Consider the following 21,470-nt stretch of genomic DNA (forward strand, 5'->3'; position numbering starts at 1 on the left):
ATTATTATTATTATTATTATTATTATTATTATTATTATTATTATTATTATTATTATTATTATTATTATTATTATTATTATTATTATTATTATTATTATTATTATTATTATTATTATTATTATTATTATTATTATTATTATTATTATTATTATTATTATTATTATTATTATTATTATTATTATTATTATTATTATTATTATTATTATTATTATTATTATTATTATTATTATTATTATTATTATTATTATTATTATTATTATTATTATTATTATTATTATTATTATTATTATTATTATTATTATTATTATTATTATTATTATTATTATTATTATTATTATTATTATTATTATTATTATTATTATTATTATTATTATTATTATTATTATTATTATTATTATTATTATTATTATTATTATTATTATTATTATTATTATTATTATTATTATTATTATTATTATTATTATTATTATTATTATTATTATTATTATTATTATTATTATTATTATTATTATTATTATTATTATTATAATAAAAAATATTTCCTTTACCGTCTAGCTAGCTGGTTCGGCTAGCATTGCAAAATTAGGAATGACCCTTCGAAAGTTTGAAGCCAAACCGAGAAATGGCCTGACTTGAGTAGCAGTGGTTTGAGCTGGCGCATCCACAAGAGCTCGAATCTTATGTGGATTTGGTGTAACTTCGCCCGCTCGAAAAACATAGCTGAGATATTTTTTTTTTTAAGAACTTACATTTCAGAATATTGAATGAAAAGCCCGCTTCCGACAAGGCTTTAAGAACTTTTATTAAGGCAAATTTTTCCGCTCCCACCAAGTCAGTATCAATATTGTCAAAGTCAAAATTATTAGTCATTTGACAGGTGTTGTTGTCTTTTTGTCCATTGAAAGTTAAATTGTTACTGCTCATTTCTTTACCGTGAAGTAAATTTAAATATACAAAATCAACTAATTATAAACACACATTAAGACATAGGGGACTATCGTGGAAATGGCTCTTGTCCAGCAGTGGACGTCTTTCGGCTGATGATGATGATGATGATATACAGTAACTCAAAGAAAAATTTATTCAGACTGTTCATTGTCAGTCCTTTTTGCTCTTAATACTGATTTTCATAATTATAACACTAGTAATAAGGGATTGCTTGTAACTAATTCTAGTAGGCTTCATAAGATACATAATAGCTTGAAGGGTAAATATATACACTTTTATAATAAAGTCCCATCCACTGTTCAGGCATTATCTATAAATAAATTTAAATGTTTCATTACAATAATAGCACCGTCGTAAGTCCTACTACTCTACAGCTGAATATCTAAGTGATCGGACAGCCTGGGTCTAGATTATGATTATTTTATAGCGACAACAATGACAGTAATTTACTGTATATTTTATTAAAAAGAATGCAAAAAAAGAAGCTGGCAGAGTTTCTTGCACCGCTTCTTCTCTCTCACAGCGTCATTTGTTACCGAAGCGATGGTAGCGTTAGAAAAGACATCAAAAAGAATTCTAATGGAAGAATTTTGACAAAATAAATGCCTTTTATGCCTTTAATGCCATACAATAGAAAATTCATGAAACCTTAACATTTTAATAAAAAAAGAATCCTTGAAAAGATGAATTATAGTTCAGCATAATGACCACGATGAATCTCAATTACAACTGGCAACTGGTAGCCATTACCAGACATATAAATACAAATTTAAAACGAGCCATGAGCCGTTATTTTACAGGTTTCATATAATGAAGAAAGTTTAATTGTAAAAAGTAACAGCAAAGGCTATTTAAAAATTTACATTCGCAAAAAGCCCGCACGAATACGAAACTCGAAAATGGAATGTCAGGACAATGGCGACAATGTAATTGGAACTTTACAATAACTTTCGAGGATTTTTCATTTTCCTAGCTCGCGTGGAACTAGGTTGTGGCAAGTAATTTTCTAGGACACGCCTCGTGTGCCGAGAACAATATACATTGATGTGTGCTAAGCGGTGATTTGTATGTTGAATGTTAATAAGGCGGTCGTTTTAATATTTTATTTTAATTAAATTATTTTTTTAAACATTTATAAGAAAATTAGTCTCGAAAGTTCTGTAAAGCTGTTCTTAAATCTGCCTCAACTTGCTTTTGACTAGGTATCAGTGAACTTTATAATGACGCTTTTACTGTAGCAAAGGAGGAGAAGGATTAAAAGCTTTCACATTAGTATTGTTTTTGAGTGATGTCTAGAAATCTTAATTTATAACTGATGTGTTCAACGTTATTAATAACTTAATTAATAAAAAAAAATGTGTGTGTAATTATGTTTGCACGCAAGAAGTTATACTTCTTTGGCGTAAAAAAGCACAGTGTTTTTAGAAAGAACAATTTTGTAAAAATCTTGCAAAGATGGCTTTGACAATTAATTATTAAATAATGAATACAGCTGAATGGGCTTGAACCCTTTGCCTGTCTAAATAATGGACGAAGAATCCAAAAAAATAACGAATGACGCAAACGTCAGAAAAATTTAGGACCTAACTCCTACCTGTTACTTTTGTGTTACAGTGAGGCGTATCTTAAAATTTCACTCTCATCATTTTTTCAGAAACGCGCCTTAAAAGTATAACTTCGAAAAATCGGTTATCGTGTTCGCCAACATAAAACAAAATAAAACCTTTATAAAGTTTATTGTATGCCAAACTGAGAAGCAACGGGTTGCTTTTTCAATCCCCGTTAACGAACGTTGCATTGTTCCATTGCTGAGTTTGTTTATGTCCGAGAATATACGAGGTGGAACATTAAAGTAATAAATTCCGGCAACGAACAACCGATCACTAACGCAGGGGCAGTGAGGGAGTACTCCAATACTCGATAAATACTCCATCAGTGACATATTATTAATGACGTAATGGGTGGAAGAACGTCGATGGCACTATGACTTGTCCCGCTGAGACATATATATCAGTACGGAAACTAAGCCAGAAAAAATACTTACCTATATGTGCGTACACTCCATTGAAGCAATAGGGTTGTCAGGTTATTTTTCTAACCGACTTTAAAGAAGGAGTTTCGGAACGAAGTTCCTTATGAGGCGTTGCAGAGCGTAAAAAAGTAAAAAGCGTAAGATTGTAATGTATAGTGTATGTATGATAGCTATACAGTGTATAATGCAATATTATAGTCTACATGATGACTGTTATGAAATGTTTTTAAACAACCTTTTTTTTAATTTTTTTTCTTTGAAATACTGACGCGTAAAAGCGTAAGATTGTAATGTATAGTGTATGTATGATAGCTATACAGTGTATAATGCAATATTATAGTCTACATGATGACTGTTATGAAATGTTTTTAATTTTTTTTCTTTGAAATACTGACGGAAAGCTTTGAAATATTTGTTTTTAAACTTTGTCCGTTGAAGTTTCACTTCTACACGTCCTCCCTGCAGTCATCTCACGGACATGTCTAGACGGGGCAATTATTGTTTTCGTGAGTGTCAATAACAAATATGACATCTATTTTGAGAACCGAGATTGTGGATGTGACTTTTACAATAAAATCAAATTGGGTATCATTTTCGAGATTTTCACGAGTGTCGAGATTCGAGTGTCGAGATCCAACATGGCGGATGTGACATTTTCAATAAAATTAATATGAGTATCATTTTTGAGATTTTCAGGAGTGTTGGTGAAGACACAATTTTATTTCAGTCTTCGTTTCTTTTAAGTCCAGCAATATCGGCTTCAACACCCTCGAGAATCATGAATACAATACCCATGATAAAATGTTGATAATTTCATGTAGCTCCAACTAGGATTTACATTTTGACAGCACTATCAGTAGGTACTATCACAACATCGTCAAAAACTTTTCATGCAGCCACCATCTTGCATTTACATTCTGACACTAGTATCTATTTCAGCACCCTCGAATACCATGAAAACGACATGCGTGACGAAAAACTTGTTAATTTGTGCAGATGCCATCTTTAATTTTTCATTTTGGCAGCACCAGCTGGTATTGGTTTCAACACTCACGAAAACCATGACAAAACACATGTAGGTAAGTATTTTTATCAAGAAAAAAAATATATAAAAAAACATCATAGAAAACCATTTAATCACAATCATAAAAAAATGATAATAAATTTTGCAGCCGTTATCTTAGTGCAAATTGTGAATTATATCCACGAATTTATTATAATCGATCTCACGTACATATAATTCGAATACCTACTAATTATAATAATAATTAATTATTTGATAAATCATTCTCATATACTATACTACTTTATAGTTTAAAAAACGAAAACTGGAGTTTTGATGGAGCTGAGTTCAAATAGCCATATACCACGCAATACGCTGGCATTTTTAAAAAGATCACGGAAACAAATAACAACGTGACACTCGACTCGTATTGACCGCGAAAACTGCTTAAGGGCCTCGTAGATGCGCATGTTTGTGTGAGTGTGTCATTTCGAACGTTTGTAGGTAGTTTCCGTACTGGTACATAATATATATATTGTGCCGCTGCCCCTTATACGGGAAGCAGTTCGATCATTTGTATTCGATTTTTAAATTTCATATCGATCTTACGTTGAAAGAAAATATCCAAGAAATTAAAAAAAAATTACCAATACGGCGGCCAACCCAAGCAATTTTCGTTTCGAACTTATAGAAATTTAATGTTCATCCATGCATGATCGCCGTATTGTTGTCGCCGTCTTTATAACAGTGTATAAACCTTTATCTACACCCATGCTTTAAAACCTCTATTAAAGATTCTGAAACAGTTAGCTTATTGCCAATATTAAAACACCCAATGTCCCATTACATCATCCAAACGAGTGTTGTAATGTTGTACTAAATTTCATAACAACACTCCTTTGTTATTTTCGATCCCTTCATGCGCAAAGAGTTTCAACAGACAGCCACATTCTTATTGCTCGATGCGTGGTGTCTGTATGAATTAAAAAAAAATAACATTTTCGTTTACGCGTGTTTCACACTATCAGAACGTCGCGCGCCGTAATAAAAAAAAATATGTTATTCGAATCCCCGCCATTTTCATTGATTTGTTTACAAAAAATCAGCGATTCAAGTTTTTTAAACGCTGCAACCGAACATAATATTCAAGTGAATTTTAATAATTACACTATACAAAATGTATATTACTACTAAAATAAATAATTCATTCATTATGTGAAAAATACTTAGCTTATTTGTATATAATCAATAATGGATGATATTAAGTTACTACTAGGACTGGCTGTTTTAATGTTAACAGCTGTTTCAGAATCATTTATAGAGGATTCATGTTATGGGTGTAGATAAAGTCTTGTATGCAACTGGTGATAATTAGGTATTAAAACACTCATGTGATACTATTATCATCCACATTCGTGTTTTAAAACCCCTTTATTACACAACAGTTGAATAAATAACTATTCCATTTCGGGAAACTCTGATCGCGCGTTATGCCTCAGATTGACGTGATTTTGGCAATCGCGCAGCGTTCTGTCAATGCGTATTATTTTACGTGTAGCAAGACTGCTTATAATTAGGATGAATTGAGAGATTGCATCTGAAAGCTATTGAAACAGGCTATAAGACCATGTAAAATAAAACACCTTATAAACAAAATAAGGGTCAGAACTTGGTGAGGGAATAGTGTGCCGTTCGGCACTCTCGGTTTTGGTGTATGTGAAAAATCTAGTGCTGTGGGGTACTGCCAATTTCAGAAGGTTAAAGAGACAACAGTATTCTCTCTTGAATACGTAGCTACATGTTTGATACTGTCGTATATCTCAGTAGAACACTTACCAGAATGTACTGTGTAGGTCCTCTGGCCACACATAGCGTCGTCATTAAAGCTGTATGCAGCCGCGTAGTCGAACCCTCGACTCGCGTACGTGTAGTGCGCTACAGAGTACTCTAACCTCAGACTAGTCCAACTACGAACAACTACAGGCAGCCAGGCAGACTGTAACAAAGAACAATTTATCATCGTTTCATTTATTATAATTCAAAGTATAAGACAACGTTATCAAGTAACTACTCTTAAACTATGCAAAGGTGTTTGATCTGGTTTTCGCCAACAGATGTTAAACAAATCCTAATTAAGTTTAATTTTGTTAAGCTTTTAACACTCTTATACAGTATTAATTGTTATACAAATAATTATGACAGCAATAAATAAATATTCTACGGCATAAAGAGAAAACTTTATGCCGTAGAATCTTACGTTTATTCTTGCCTTATGAACAGCTTTTTTTTACAGATTCAAGTCCATTAGCTACTACGTAAAAACATCTGTCAGTGTGGTATGAATTTAACAAATTTAAAATTGATCCAGCAATGCCATATACGGATAACTTCAAAAGTAAGAAGAAAATTGATACTAGATCAAATGCTTTACTTAAATCAGTGTAGATAACATCTACATCTCTTTTCCTCTTATCAACCGCGTCTATTAATAATTCTGAAGTATTTATTTTTATTTATTTATTTATTTAGATTCACCAGTGGTAATTACAATAATACATTTATAATTATTATTATTATGCTAATTTACAAGGGTCTTATTACTAAATGCATTACCTTTTAAGGTGAATACCGCATGCTAAATTATATTGTGTGAAATAGTTACATAAAATTAATATAAGTTATAAAACAACCATTCTATAATGTAATGAAATTAAGAAATTAACAAAATCTACTAAATAAGTCAAGATAAACGTATTAAACAAATCAAGAATACTTATAAATTATTTATTTACAATACATTTTTTTACATTTTTGCGAAACCTTGGCAATGAATCACTGAATGGGTCCAAGCATTTATAATCGTTTATAATTTTGCATAATCGCGACACAGGTGAATTGATCCCCAAAATAGTTCTGCGAGATGGTTTTTCAAATAAGTTCACAGGTTTACGTGGGCATCTAGGCACTCTAAAATTAAACATAGACACCAGAAAGGAGTTGTCATAAATATTGTTAATACTTTTGTATAAGAAAAGTAAATCCAATATGTCCCTACGTTGTTTCAGAGTTAGTATATTAAAATATGTAAATCTTTCAGAGTATGTTGCGAGTGATCTAGATTTCCCAATTGAGAAAGCCAAGTGATAAAGAAAACGCTTCTGAATTCTTTCGATTATGAGACAATGGCAAGCGTAGTGTGGTCTCCAGACGGTACTACCGTATTCCAAAATACTCACAACGAGACTTTTATATAGGATCATCTTCGTGCGCCAGTTCCTAAAAACTTTGCCATTGCGAATTACAAATCCCAGCATTTTAGAGGCTCTGCTTACAATAGAGTCTATGTGCGGTATAAACGTAAGTTTGCTATCAAATATAACACCCAAATCCTTAATAGTATCTACTGTACTGAGAGGCATATTATCTAAATAGTATTTAGTTGTAATATTATTTTTGCATTTTGTAAACGTTATATGAAAGCATTTATTTTTATTCAGTATCATACCATTAAGCTTGGACCATCTAAATAAACTATTTAGGTCTGACTGCAATGCGCTAACGTCATCGGGACCATTGATTATCCTAAGAATTTTTAGGTCATCAGCAAACATAAATGGTGTGCAGTGTTTAAAGCAGTTTGGAAGGTCGTTGATAAATATGTTAAATAGGAGAGGACCTAAATGTGACCCTTGTGGTACTCCTGATGTTATTTCGTATTTTACAGATTCAAATCCCTTAGCCACTACGTAAAAACATCTGTCAGTAAGGTATGAATTTAACAAATTTAAAATTGATCCAGCAATGCCATATACAGATAACTTCAAGAGTAAGATGGAAATTGGCACTAGATCGAATGCTTTACTTAGATCAGTGTAGATAACATCTACTCTTTTCCTCTTATGAAGTATAAGTATTAATCAATTTTGTGCATTTCGACCTACAATTTTAAAAGCCATAGTCAGTCATAAATAAATTAAGGCCTCAAATACCTTACCAAGCAAAGAAAGTATGGAAATTGGTCCATAATTCGAATTTTTTTTTATCTCCACTTTTGAATACTAGTAGCTTGGCAATTTTCAACTTCTTAGGAAATTCTCCCGTTTTTAATGAGTTATTAAATCACATAAGTTCACGTATATTCTTGAATATATCTACTTTAATTTACCTTAAAACGAAGTGGAACTCTATGTTCACATTGGAAATATTATGACATACCGCGGTTTACCGCTAAAGTTATCTTCAAGGTAAATTAGCGAAGGAAGGTCCGCATAAAAGCTAGATATTTTTCAGTAACATTATGGTCACGACACAACACTTCGTTCTCGACCTCTCGTTAGATGAAACCTTGACACGTTTTTCACCAACTGTCTTTGAAATATTATATTAATTAAAAAGCGGCCAAGTGCGGAGTCAGACTCTTTGAGAGTCGATGTTCCTGTAGTTCGTTGTAGCTTTGATGGATGTGTTAATAATAGTGTCTTTTTTTCAATTAAGTTATTAATAATAATATTTATGCCGTATTAAAGGAACTACTAACTAGATCTCGATCAACTTGATTTTCGGTGGAAGTTTGCATGGTAATGTACATCATATTTTATTTTAGTTTTATTATTCTCTTAATTTAGAAGTTACAGAAGGGGGAGTTACAGTGTCTCTTTGAAACCTCAATATCATTTTGAAGCCCTATTCATAGATCCACACATGGATTTATATGGGTTTGGATGGAAAAAAAAAATTGATTTTAAGTTCTAAGTATACGGAAACCCCAAAATGTATATGGGTTGGATGAAAAAAAAATTCTGAGAAAAAAAACCCCAATATTTTTTTTTGTATTTTTTTTACTTACCAAGTTTCAAGTTCTTATAGTGTAGGAAAAAAGTGGCTGTGACATACGTGTCACACACATATATATAGCGATTGAGTTGTTAGTTGTATGTGTGCTGTGTGTGGTTTTCTTAGGTGGGTGAGAGAGTGATGAATATTTTACACTTCCACTCCACTTCTGTATTTTCATAATCTAGTGGAGAAGTCTAGTTAACCAGGAACCAAGTTTGACTTTACATTTCTTCTTGGTCAGTTATGTCCATAGCCTAAACGGCTTTTTAATTTAGCAGCTTTCCTTCCGTTAAGGTTATTGATATTGTTATTGTTGCAAAAGAAACAAGTAAACAATCATTCAGATGCGTTTTCATTAAATTCCTCGTCAGTCAAATCAAAGTAATTTTTTCCGTATTTGGAATAAACGAGGAGTGCTTCTTTGAGTTTTTGGAGTTCTTTCAATATTTTCAATCAAAATCATCTAATATATCGTCTTCTTCAAAAATATAATTCAAAGCGTCTTGCATTTTTATTATGAAACAGACATAATATGTTACACAATTTATCACGTCATTGGGCAAAACAAGTGTTAACCTACGTGTTTTACTTTGTTTAAGTTAATCAATCGGTTAAAGTACCTAATCAATGGTTAGTGCACGATGAACTCTAAAATATTAATAAACGGCCGTTTAAACCTTATGCCGTAGTTTATTTTTTAAACGTCTGTTGGTGGACACGGCTCTAATCTATTCTATCATAATGAACAAACATAAAATTCTCTTTTTAATAAAAATAAATGTTGTTCATAATGGCAAGATATTCACAAATATAAAAGTTAAAATTAGTTAATCGTTGGTTTAATTGTTATAAACGCTTAATACTAGTTTCTTTATACATAATACTTTACTCCAGCCTTTATTTATAAACAGCGTGCCGCTACAACGGCATTAAATGAACATACGGGTGAAACTACTTAACCGTAATCATAAAAATTACTCTAAAAATTTAAAGTAAATAATTGAAATTTTCAGATTTTCAAACAAATTATATATTCAAAAAAAAAATGTTACCTTACATGGGCACTAATCACCTGCAAGTACTGAATGGCTACGGTGCGTCGTGGGACAAGAAGGTGTCAGTGCCTACACTAGCGCGTGGCTACTAGATTGCTGTCAGGTTGTTTCGAAATAATATTACGTAATAGTTATTTATGCAACTGTTGTGTAATAAGGGGTATTAAAACACGAATGTGTATTTATCTCACGAGGCGAAGCCGAGTGTAATAAGTACACAAGACTTTATCTACACCCAGAATTTTAATCCTCTAAAAGATTCTGAAACTGTTAGCTTACTGCTAACATTAAAACATCAAGTCTTAGTAGTCACCTAATATCATCCATTACTAATTATATGCAAATAAACTAAGTATTAATGAAAGAATTATTTATTTTAGTAGTAATTTACATTTTGCATAGAGCAATATTTAAAATTCACTTGAATATTATGTTCTTTTGCAGCGTTTAAACTAAATCGCTCAATTTTTGTAAACAAAACAATAAAAATATCGAAGAAAAATGGCGGGGATTCGAATAACCTACTTTTTTTACGGCGCGCGACGTTCATAGGAGTGTTGTTATGAAATTCAGTACAACATTACAACACTCGTTTGGATGATGTAATGGTTATTAGGACATTGGGTGTTTTAATGTTGGCAATAAGCTAAATGTTTCAGATTCTTTAATAGAGGATTTAAAGCATGGGTGTAGATAAAATTAATTTATCAAATGTGTTGGAAACGAAAATAAAATAATTAATATTAAGATAATTTCAACAATATGTATAATTGAAAGAAATGTGCAGCTGCTGAGGAATGGAAATTAAAAGATTAGCGAAGGTACTTAATCCGAAATAAGCAATGGCGAGACACTTGCAGTGACAGGTTTCGGTACTGGCGTGTATCGGGCGAGTATGCACAATGCACAGACACATAAAAACATACCGAGAAGAAGAGCTGTGAGAACTACCAATAGCGATAGCAATAATGGGGTGGAAAAATGACCAATGCATGGCAGTCTCTGATCGAAAAACAACGGGCTCTCTATTTACCTAAGGTATATGAGACCTTCATATAAGGCTTAATTGTAATTTACTGTAATGGAGTAGATTATAAGCACTTTTTAAAATATTTATTATTTTGAATAAAGAACGTTAAATAAATGTGAGTTCCTACTTCACTAAAATGATATTTGTGTCTATATTCCTATATATATATATCGACGGTGGAAAGGCAAAATTTAATTTACTAAGCGACACTTTTTGCGATATTGAGTTATATACACCAAACGATTCAGAAAAACTGCATCGTTTAGTCTCACTCTCATGCTTCTATGATGACTTTTGATGTCGCTTGGTTATTCGAATCTTAGGTGATTTTTTATAGTTTTCGGCGACTAAACGACAACTTTCTAACCTTTTTATAAAAAATGCCACATAGACAATTTTCCAATATAAGATACTGTACATAGTAAATTTTACCTGATTTTTATTTTTAGTAGGTACTTTGGCTTTTAGTTTTTTTTACTCGGACCCAAAACATTAAAAAACACACTAAGACATTTTTGCCCTCTTGCTTAATTTTTATTTTTGTGACTTAGATATTTTTACCATACCGTAACTCGGCGTAATTTGGCGGTTAGTCAATTATTGCCCTTTCTCACTATTTAAAATATGTCGTTTAGAAATTTTTCTTGAATAAATTCAATTTGGTAGTATGTCGCTTGGTAAAACACGACCTGCCTACTTTATAAACATATTTGTCGCTTAGATATATGTCACGTGATTTGATTTTTATATGAATAAGGCGGTTGTCAGATTTGTAAGGGATGCGTTGTCGTTTAGTATCATCGCGGTATGCGCTTAATAGGGCTGTTAGGAACAAAAACACATTCAGGGCGCGACGCACCGTCGGTCGCTTGGTTATCCCGTGTGTCTGCACTCACGCCGGTCAGACTGCTTTCTAAAGTAAGTAAATTTCATTAAAATAATTTTTTCACCTTTCGGTGTAACTAAGTTTATAGATAATTAATTATGTAATAATAAATTTTACACCTACTTACATGACCTAGGTTATTAAAATTAATTTCTATCTGATTTTAAAAGTCTTGTATTTTTTTTATATTAACAGCTATGAAGCGAAGATCTTGCATTAATGGAAGAGGTAAAGGAATTGGAAAGCCTAATTACTATTTAGTAAGTAGGCCTTCCAATTCCTACGTTCGTAGGTATTTGAAGGCCTAATTCGTATTTATTAATTCGTAATCTATTCGTAGTAAACGTATTCCTCAGTACGTAGTATATTTCTACTACGTTCGTTTTTTTTTAATTTATTTCATGTAACACGTACATAGATTTCATTTTAAGCATTTTAGTCTAATTGATTTATAAATCTTCGGTAAAATCTAGATAGGTAGAAAAAGCCTATTATGGCTGGTTGTAAAAACGAAACTCAGTTCTGATTTTGGATTTTAGTAGTTAAGGTTTTTTGTTTTTTTATTAGTTAATAATATTAACAGATTGTGATTTTGTCTTTCCATTTGTTTCCAAGAATTTAAGAAAGGGATTTTTATTATTATTGTTTTGTTAAAACTATTACGAAAGACATTATTTATGTTACAAAATAAAAGTGAGTCGATTTTTAAATGTTTTCTTTATTTTGTCTTAATTTAAGCTTTATGTACTCATTTTTTTCCAGCCAAATTAAAATATTTCAGTCAACACCCACAAACATATTGTTCCTTGGTTAAATTTATCCTGTTGTTAACAGCTTATTGGAAGGTGTTTGACCAATTTTACCCAGATAATGAAAACATTGGATTCAGACTTAGGACTTTTTACCGGTCTTAAAAAATACAAAAAGAAGTATAAACGATTTATTTCCTGCATTTAATAATTTGTTTCTTGTCGGTTGGTAATTTTGGTAACATCCATCTCTACTGAAATATACATTTTATTCATTCAATATTCCTGATCTATCCATAATGGGGGTTCTTCGTATTGGATATCATTTTATGACTCAACAATATTTGGGTCGTTTCTTACACATCAAGTCACGCCACATGAAAGCGATCTTTTGATGTTAAATTCAGAAAAGAAGCCGTTTTTATCGAGCCATCATATAGATGTACTCATGTCAATTATATAATATTCATGTTATAAATATTCTTTTACATTTAAACAATAAAATATCGAATACATTATAGATTCATTGTTCTTTTTCCAGAATCGAATTTTACACTTAAATATATTGTCTCTTTTTCTTTTTTTATTTCTTTCGCATTATTGAGTAAGACTTCCTTTGATGTGAAGCAGATTTACTATTAGAACTTCTCTGAATTATTTTCTAAGTTTTACTAAAAGAATAAATAGTTAATAAAGTATTCCGTGATATCAGAGTTTAACTGACATAAAAAAAATCTACATTTTTTATAACATATCTTTTTTCCAATGGGAGGCCTCTAAGAAGAGGTTTCATCTGATACAACTTTATCTTTGATTCTTTCGAACAAGGTTTTAATACCGATTTAAACTTTGTTTAAATACCGACTTGCCTAAAGGTTTCGACAAAGTAGATCTCCTTTTATTGCTCAAAAAACTTCATTTCAACAGTAATCTTATCAGTAACTTTTTAGATGGTATTCTTCTTACCTGCTTAGTGGATTTAAACATTCTCGCTGTGTCTCCTCTGTTGTTCCACGGGGATGAATTTTGGTTTAATTCCTTTTCCTATATTATATAATTTTCGATTGCTTGATTATAGAAATTTTCAAGCAAATAAATAACAATGCAGATTGTCGCTAAGTACAGAAAGATATCAAAAGATTTGCTATGCACTCAATAAGTTGGCTTGGCCTTTGATAAGTTGAAAGTGGTAGTCTTCTTTAAAAAACGCGAACTAATTTTCTTTCATTATAAGCTAATGAATCAATCACTTGAAATAGTAAATATTATTCGTGACTTCAAAGCATGGTTCGATTCGAAATAGATCTTTGACATATATAATATATTCTCTAGATATACGAGAAGTTTACTACTTAAAATGACAATTTTAAGAAAAATAAGTGTAGGTGATGTAATTGTCCACAATTGGTCTCGCAAGTCAGGCTTCAAGTATCACACTCTTTTCTTTTATTTTCATTATTGAAGCACGTCTTTTCATTGCCATCATCACGCACCAACTCAGATCGTAGAGTTCAATTGATTAGAATTTATGTAAATTACAATACGTATGTACTTCTCTAGCATTGATCTTAAAGATAGTGCTCTTATGATTCAGCTAATAAGCCATCTTTTTCATAAACATAAAATTTTGATAGTTTTTTGTAAATAATGTACGTACTGGTTTGCACATATTTTGTTTTCCCTTGTTCTTAAAATCCTGATGTAATTTTAAAATACTTATGTTTGGCATTATCTGTTACTGTTTTTTTCTCCGATAAATAAATAGAATCCTGGCTAGGTCACCACAGCGGCACTTTTTTCTGCCTCCAAGCAGTAGTGTGAAAGCGCTGTTTGTGTTTCGGTTTGAAGGAAGCCTTAGTTATTGTAATGACTGACCTAATGAGACTTGAACATCTTATGTACCTATCAAAATAAGTGCCTACTGCTCAGATTTTGGGCTTTTCAAGAAGTCTTAGGCATGCCGTATTTCTTATAAGGTAAACGTTTTTTTATACAAAATAGTGAAAAAACAAAGACCGCTAGATTGATATAACATAATTTATGTTGACTGTCTATTGGATTAAGAATGTAAAACTTTTCATATTCTTGAAACCCTTTATGATCCCGGCTTATCCGGGCTTAATATGCTTACTCGTTGCGTACTGATTGTAAAATGGGTAGGGTCGAATGGCAACCGATATAATAGAATTTGCAATGTTACATTGTCCTTTTCTTAATAAAGCCAATATCTAGTTTATATTGGATAATCATATATTTCCGAAACTCTTGATATTTCTTGTATCGGATACAATACAGATAAACTAAGATGCCAAACAAAATTCACAAACTTTTTCATTACATTTGAAAACAGAACTAGTAATGATGACTAGAACACAGGACAGAACATGTGGAAAAAAGGGAACGGTCGTAATATTTAAATTGAAATCTATTGTTAGGGACATCAAACTTAGGCTTTCCAATATGTTTTTATGAAAGAGGAGTATAAACGACGATATTATACCCCTAATAGAAAGAAAGAAAGAAAAACATTTATTTCACAAAACACTCACAGGATACACTTAATATAAAAAGATAAAAGTACAAAACAAACCAAAAAACAACGTATTTAAATAGTAATAGATTTAATATTGGAGAGTTCATGTGCAGTGCAGGAAATAGGTCATCGACTCAGGATTATCTGTGACACGGCCGTGGCTATCAGCGGTGCCCGTTTAACTTTGGAGATACAGTGCGCTCGATATATAGTAAATAATTCCGAATAATAATATATACATAAAATTCAATACAAAATAGTCGACAATTAAATATTAAGATGTTTTAAAATAAACTAATACTAATACTACTATTTAAACCTATATCAACAAACATATATCTATAATACTGGAGAACACCTATATTTTCACCACCAATGCTCCCAAAGCTAATCTTGTTTTTGTCGTTCCAAGAATCGTGCCTTACATTTCCGGCGATAATTTTCGACGGTTCGTAATTCACGAAGAGGAGGTGGAAGATTATTCCAGCATTTGGTTGCATTGTAGCGAAAACTTCCTCTAAATGCAGCACTATGGTGTTTTAAGACAGTCAGTCCATATTGCGAGGCTCTTGTTAAATAAGTGGCGTTGAGATCCCCTAGCCAAGACAATTTACTGTAGAGGTAGTATGGTGTTTTGGATTTTATTACACCGAAAAGCATAACTGCATAATGAACTTTTTTGCGGCAACTCATTTTAAGAACTCCGGCATCGTTCAAAAACGGAGTTATATGGGATCGGGCAGGTATGTCCCAGCAGTAGCGTGCACACGCGTTTTGTACACGTTGTATTGCCTTCCTAGAGCGAGCCAGTAATCGATCCCCATACACCAAGTCTCCGAAATTCAGTTTTAACAAAATAAGTGAATCGCATAATCTAAGACGTAACTGAGTACTAATGTAATTTCTTAAATATTTCTTACGATAAAGGGTTTTAAGTCGATAGTAACAGTTAGCTATAGTTTTATTCACATATTTTTCGAACCTCAAACTCTCGTCAAAAATGATGTCTAGATTACGAGCCTCAGAAACACGTTCTATACTTTTATTTCCAATTTTAATGTCGAGATTTAGGCGCTCAGTCTTTTCTAATGAGAAGGCGTCCCCAGTAGCATGTATTCTCAGGGTTCAGTACCAATGCATTTCTTTCTGACCATTCTGCTATACTATTAAGATCGTTGTTTAATTGCTCTATAGCCAAGTGTTCGTGATCGGGATGTAACGAAATGTATAATTGAAGGTCATCAGCATACATATGGTAGCGGCAGTATTGTATGTTCTGTACTACATCCGCACTGTACAGAATATAGAGCAGTGGACCTAAAATTGAACCTTGCGGTATACCTCTGGAAAGAGAACAAAACTGAGAAAAAGTCGTGGTTCCACTGCAAGACCGTGTCACTGAATCCATAGTATGCGAGTTTGGTTAACAGAAGTTGGACATTCAAAGTATCAAAAGCCCGTGAATAGTCAAGTAAAACTAAAATCGTAGCTTTCCCTAAGTCCTGAGACATCAAAACATTGTCAAAAACATCAGTCAAGGCCGTATTTATGCCTCTATTTTTGCAAAATCCCGATTGAAATTCTGGCAGAATATTATTTACTTCCAAGTATTCAATAAGTTGGTTATATACTATTTTCTACAACACCTTGGATAAACATGGAATAATACTAACCGGGCGAAGGTCTTTATAGTTTAATACGGTAATATTTTTCTGTATTGGTTGTACTATTGCCTGTTGCCAAAGTTCCGGAAAACTTCCCGTGCATATTGAAGTGTTTATAATATGAGTAAGTATGGGAACTATTTTTGATAGTGTAAGTTCCACCATATATAGTGAAATACCGTCAACTCCAAAAGCCTGGGATTTATTGAGACTACGAATAGTTCGAGTTATTGTTTCTTCATTTACAGTTTTTAGGTTAAAAACAGCAGAACAAAATCGGTTCTCCTGATAGGAGTCCAAATTTGCTTGCTAAACATCATTATTTCCGGGAACATTGAGAAAATGCATATTTATACTATCGGGGTCATTTAAATGTACTGGAAGAACTAAGTTTTTCTGTGGGTTAATACGTACCTGCTCCTTTATATGCCGCCATAGACCACGTGGCTTGCTAATATTCGAATTAATATATTCTTTAAAGTATGCATTTTTTTCACAAAATAATGCATTTTCTACATATTTTTTTAAATCTTCATAATACTTTCTCGCCCCCCCGTGCTGTTTATCACGACGTGCTTTGATTAGAGCCTCCTCATCATTAATTTAATATTATACGTAATCCATGGGTAATTTTTATCTTTGATAAGAACATTCCTGTTAGGAGCATAAACGTCGAATAAAGATACAATAAAGAATGTCAGAGCAGTTACCATATCGTTTATATAATCATAATTATATATAAAATCCAGATCAGTTCCATCAAGACTTTTATTGAAATCATTTGAGTTCATTTCTCTAATTGGTTGATAACTTATCCAGTGAGGGGTAAATTTCTCCTTAAGAATATTTAACGTACACGTTAAAAATGCATTATTACTTAGATCACCAATATGTTCAACTAATCATAAGAATTCACAAGAGCGTTACCGACACTATAAAGCGTCGATTTTTTTTTATGGAAATAAGAGACGAGAAGAGCAGGACGTTCAGCTGATGGTAATTGATACGCGCTGCCCATTACAATGCAGTGCCGCTCAGGATTCTTGAAAAACCTCAAAAATTCTGAACGGCACTACAACTGCGCTCGTCACCTTGAGACATAAGATGTTAAGTCTCATTTGCAAAGAAATTTCACAAGCTATGGCGCCCTTCGGACCGAAACACATTAATGCTTAGTCATTACTGCTTCACGGCAGAAATAGACGCTGTTGTGGTACCCATAATCTAGCCGGCATCCTGTGCAGAGGAGCCTTCCACTGGTCGTCGAATTAACGTACACAAGAATTCAAATCGGACACATATTGGTACGTGACGTGGATCGAACCAAGGGGATAGTGGTGAGAGCCTATGGTATAACAACAACTTAATGGAGAAATGATCGTAAAATATTAACAGATAGACGTCGTGGCCTAAGCAATGGAGATAAAAAGAATCAAGAGAAGTACGCATTACACTTTATAGTAGGTGATCACTTCCTTCTATTACATCCATAATTGATGCATAAATTGAGTTTCTTCTATATATGAGTGATGCGTCACTAAAGCATGTCTACCTACATTTGTAAAGAAGGGCTTTGTTTATCCATCTGGAGTATAAGTCATAAAAAACAGCTGATGATGAAAACGAAATGAGGTGCAATAATTTTTTGCCGTTAAATAAGTAAGCAAGTATATCTTTATTTGGAACAAAAACTACAAATACAAGTTAACATTAGCAAAATATAATAACAAATAATATTATGAATAAAATATGAAAAAGTTATCTTAATAATTACGAAAATAATATACATGCCTTATCTAATTAAAACTAATTTACATCAAGAACCTGTGGCTAACAGACATTATTTTAATATTTTATTTCATATTTATACAAAATAAAACAACAGAAAGACACAGATTTGTAATAGATTTTTTTTTATAGTGTATTCAACACATGTGTAACTTTTTTGTAATAACACAGTGCAGTCCACCAATTGTCATACAAACTTTTGCATGCAAATTTGAACCTTAACGTATTTATGATTTTAAAAGAATTATCAGCAAATTTAGCAGCAGAATTATGAATCAATTTTGTCGATGGTACCAGAGAAACCGCGAGACCAAACCGGGTACACTGTAATGAGACTCAACGACTCTACCTATTGCTACACCCGACGGAGCAAGACCTTTTAGTTAGCCTTATTTACTTATTAACTAGCTGACCCGACAGACGTTGTTCTGTAGATATTAAAAAAAAACACTGTTTTATAGAAATTTGCCAATAATATTTCAAAACATCAAGAATTATTTGGTAACATAATTACTATGCTCCTTGTTGTTACAATGAAATTGTTTCACAGCAGAACTGTCAAACCGTGCGTCAATAAATTCTCTCACAGAAAATATGTCCATACAACACAAATAATGGAAATAAAAATAATTATGGGTCCCAAATCGAAATAAAAACTATCCTATCTCTCAAGTTGGACTAAACTGCACTCCATGAAGTAATCCCCATTAAAATCCGTTCATAAGTTTAGGAGTTCATCGCGGACAAACAACGTGTCACGTAATTTATACATATTAAGATTAAAAATCAAAAAAAAAAAAAGACAAGTGATGTTACTAACACAAGAGGAAATGAATGTCATTCAATTTATTTCCATTGAAAGTATAAGCTCACACATCTCATTATTGTAACTTCTTTAAATATTATTCTTAATTAATTTATAAAGTATTGTTGCATCGTATCGTGTAATTAATGTATAATATAGTATCAGAGTTTGTGTAAGTTCTTTATAATTTATATTTTATGTACTCCTTCTTATAATGGCGTATTATAAAATAGTGGAAAAATGTTGGTGTTTTCTGACAATGGTACTGTACCTAAACTATTATATTCACACCCAATACGCCAAATAAAGAAAAAAAACGCCGTTATGGCCTTATCAATAAAACTCGAAACATATATAAAATTATATATAATGTTGAATATATTTTATAAGTTCGTTCTACGATTGAAAAGAATTAAAAAAATATTGTTCAGCTACTGTCAAAAAGTCAAACACCGCATTTTTCACAAACGACATGAAACTAACTAATTCACCAAAAATGAAGCACGCACAAAATTAATTAGCTTATCGATACAGAATGGTTTCTTTTCAAACAATTTTTTATGATTTATGATGTTTACAAGTATTTTTGTAAACAGCGATCTATAAACAAGCCTGAAAACAGGTTAACAACTTATTACAGAAATAACAAAAGCCTCGTTTTCCAAATTTCCTTCACAGAGTATCTAACAACGTGTGTAACTAAGTGGAAAATTGTGAAGCCGGATAATTTTGTTATGTTGTTAATAATTGAATATTCCGGGCTTTCGGGAGGAAATTGTTAGCGTAGTTTGGAGTGAGGCCACTAATAGCCACGATGGACACATGTCACGCTGCCAGCAACTATGCGACGGCTTATTGCCGCCGAGGCATGCCTCTATTAGAATATTGCATATCGTGGACCGCAAACAATGCAATCAACGACCTTTGAACAATTTTGGTATGGCGGTTTTCAAAACTATGTCAATATTGCAGTCACGTATCGGCCATTGCTAAAACTTTTGCCGAAACAAGTATCAAAATGTATCAAATTAGCTATTTCATTCTAGATTAGAGTTTTGTATATGAAGTTTTAAAAGTTATTATTTGTATGAATCACTGAACAACATAGTTGATATAATTTCAACAAGAGTTTAATTAATCATTAGAATATTTTCAACGAAAATTTGACGTTTAATATTTTTTCATAAGTTTTTGACATTGAAATTGTTTTTTTATTAACATTGAAGTATTTATTATTGTTATGAGCGTGAGTCTGAATGATTCAGACCTTAGATCATTTATACGTCTAGATATGATGCGACAGCGGTGAAAACGTCGAAAAAAAATTGAGGTTGACAGAAAACCTCTAATTTAGAGCAATGCACGCACACTAACACAGTGACGTAAAAATCGCGAGTTTAAGACGTAGCTTGTTGCGCATACTAAAGTAATAAACCTTATTATGTCAAAGTCAAAAATTATGGTAGAAGTTACATTGACAGTTGACAGATGATATTGAAATTAGATTTTACTATCAGCTACATCGAATCGATAACCAGAATAAAATAAATATATATACGTTAGCTGATACCCTAACTGAATACTAAAAAAACTACTAGTATCACGTTCATGTGGATAAGTTATATTAAACACATTATTTCTGTATTTATTTATTGTTGTAATGAAAAATTCGATTAATCGATTAAATAGATATTCGATTCTGTTCCAAACCATTAAATAACTTTAAATAATATTTTTAGACTACCTCCACTAGCTACGACTTCCCATTTTATCTCATTTTACTTGTAATAAATCCTACAATAATCTATATGAAATTCATAAATGTACAAGCCAGTCCCAATTTGGTTGTTCTACTTTACAAGTGAATGTTTTTTAGTATTCAGTTACGGCCATTATATTTATAGCAATCTCCTGCACGTACATATACATTATAATTTATACAGTAAAATAAGCGACCAACATAATTTGAACACAAGAAATAACTACAAGCTTATAGTGCCCCGTACTAGGCTCTGTAAAATAAACAAATCTTTTGCATGCGATAGTATTAAATTTTACAATAAATTACCAAAAAGTGTATCTGAATTATCAATAAATAAATTTAATTCTTTTATTAAACGGACTTATGTCGAAGGCTTATT

The 21,470-nt window shown here is 31.8% G+C and overlaps 1 protein-coding gene across 1 annotated transcript in view; it reads right to left on the reverse strand.

The window, feature by feature from the left end:
* The window catches only part of LOC126980044 (uncharacterized), an 86,660-nt gene that overhangs the window by 14,268 nt on the left and 50,922 nt on the right, over positions 1 to 21,470 (reverse strand). Inside the window, exon 14 of the mRNA XM_050829671.1 lies at positions 5,820 to 5,979. Coding sequence (XP_050685628.1) covers positions 5,820 to 5,979 — 160 coding nt within the window. The remainder of the gene's footprint in view (positions 1 to 5,819; positions 5,980 to 21,470) is intronic.

The sequence above is a fragment of the Leptidea sinapis genome, chromosome 4 (genome assembly GCF_905404315.1).
Source record: "Leptidea sinapis chromosome 4, ilLepSina1.1, whole genome shotgun sequence".
Classification (NCBI taxonomy): domain Eukaryota; kingdom Metazoa; phylum Arthropoda; class Insecta; order Lepidoptera; family Pieridae; genus Leptidea; species Leptidea sinapis.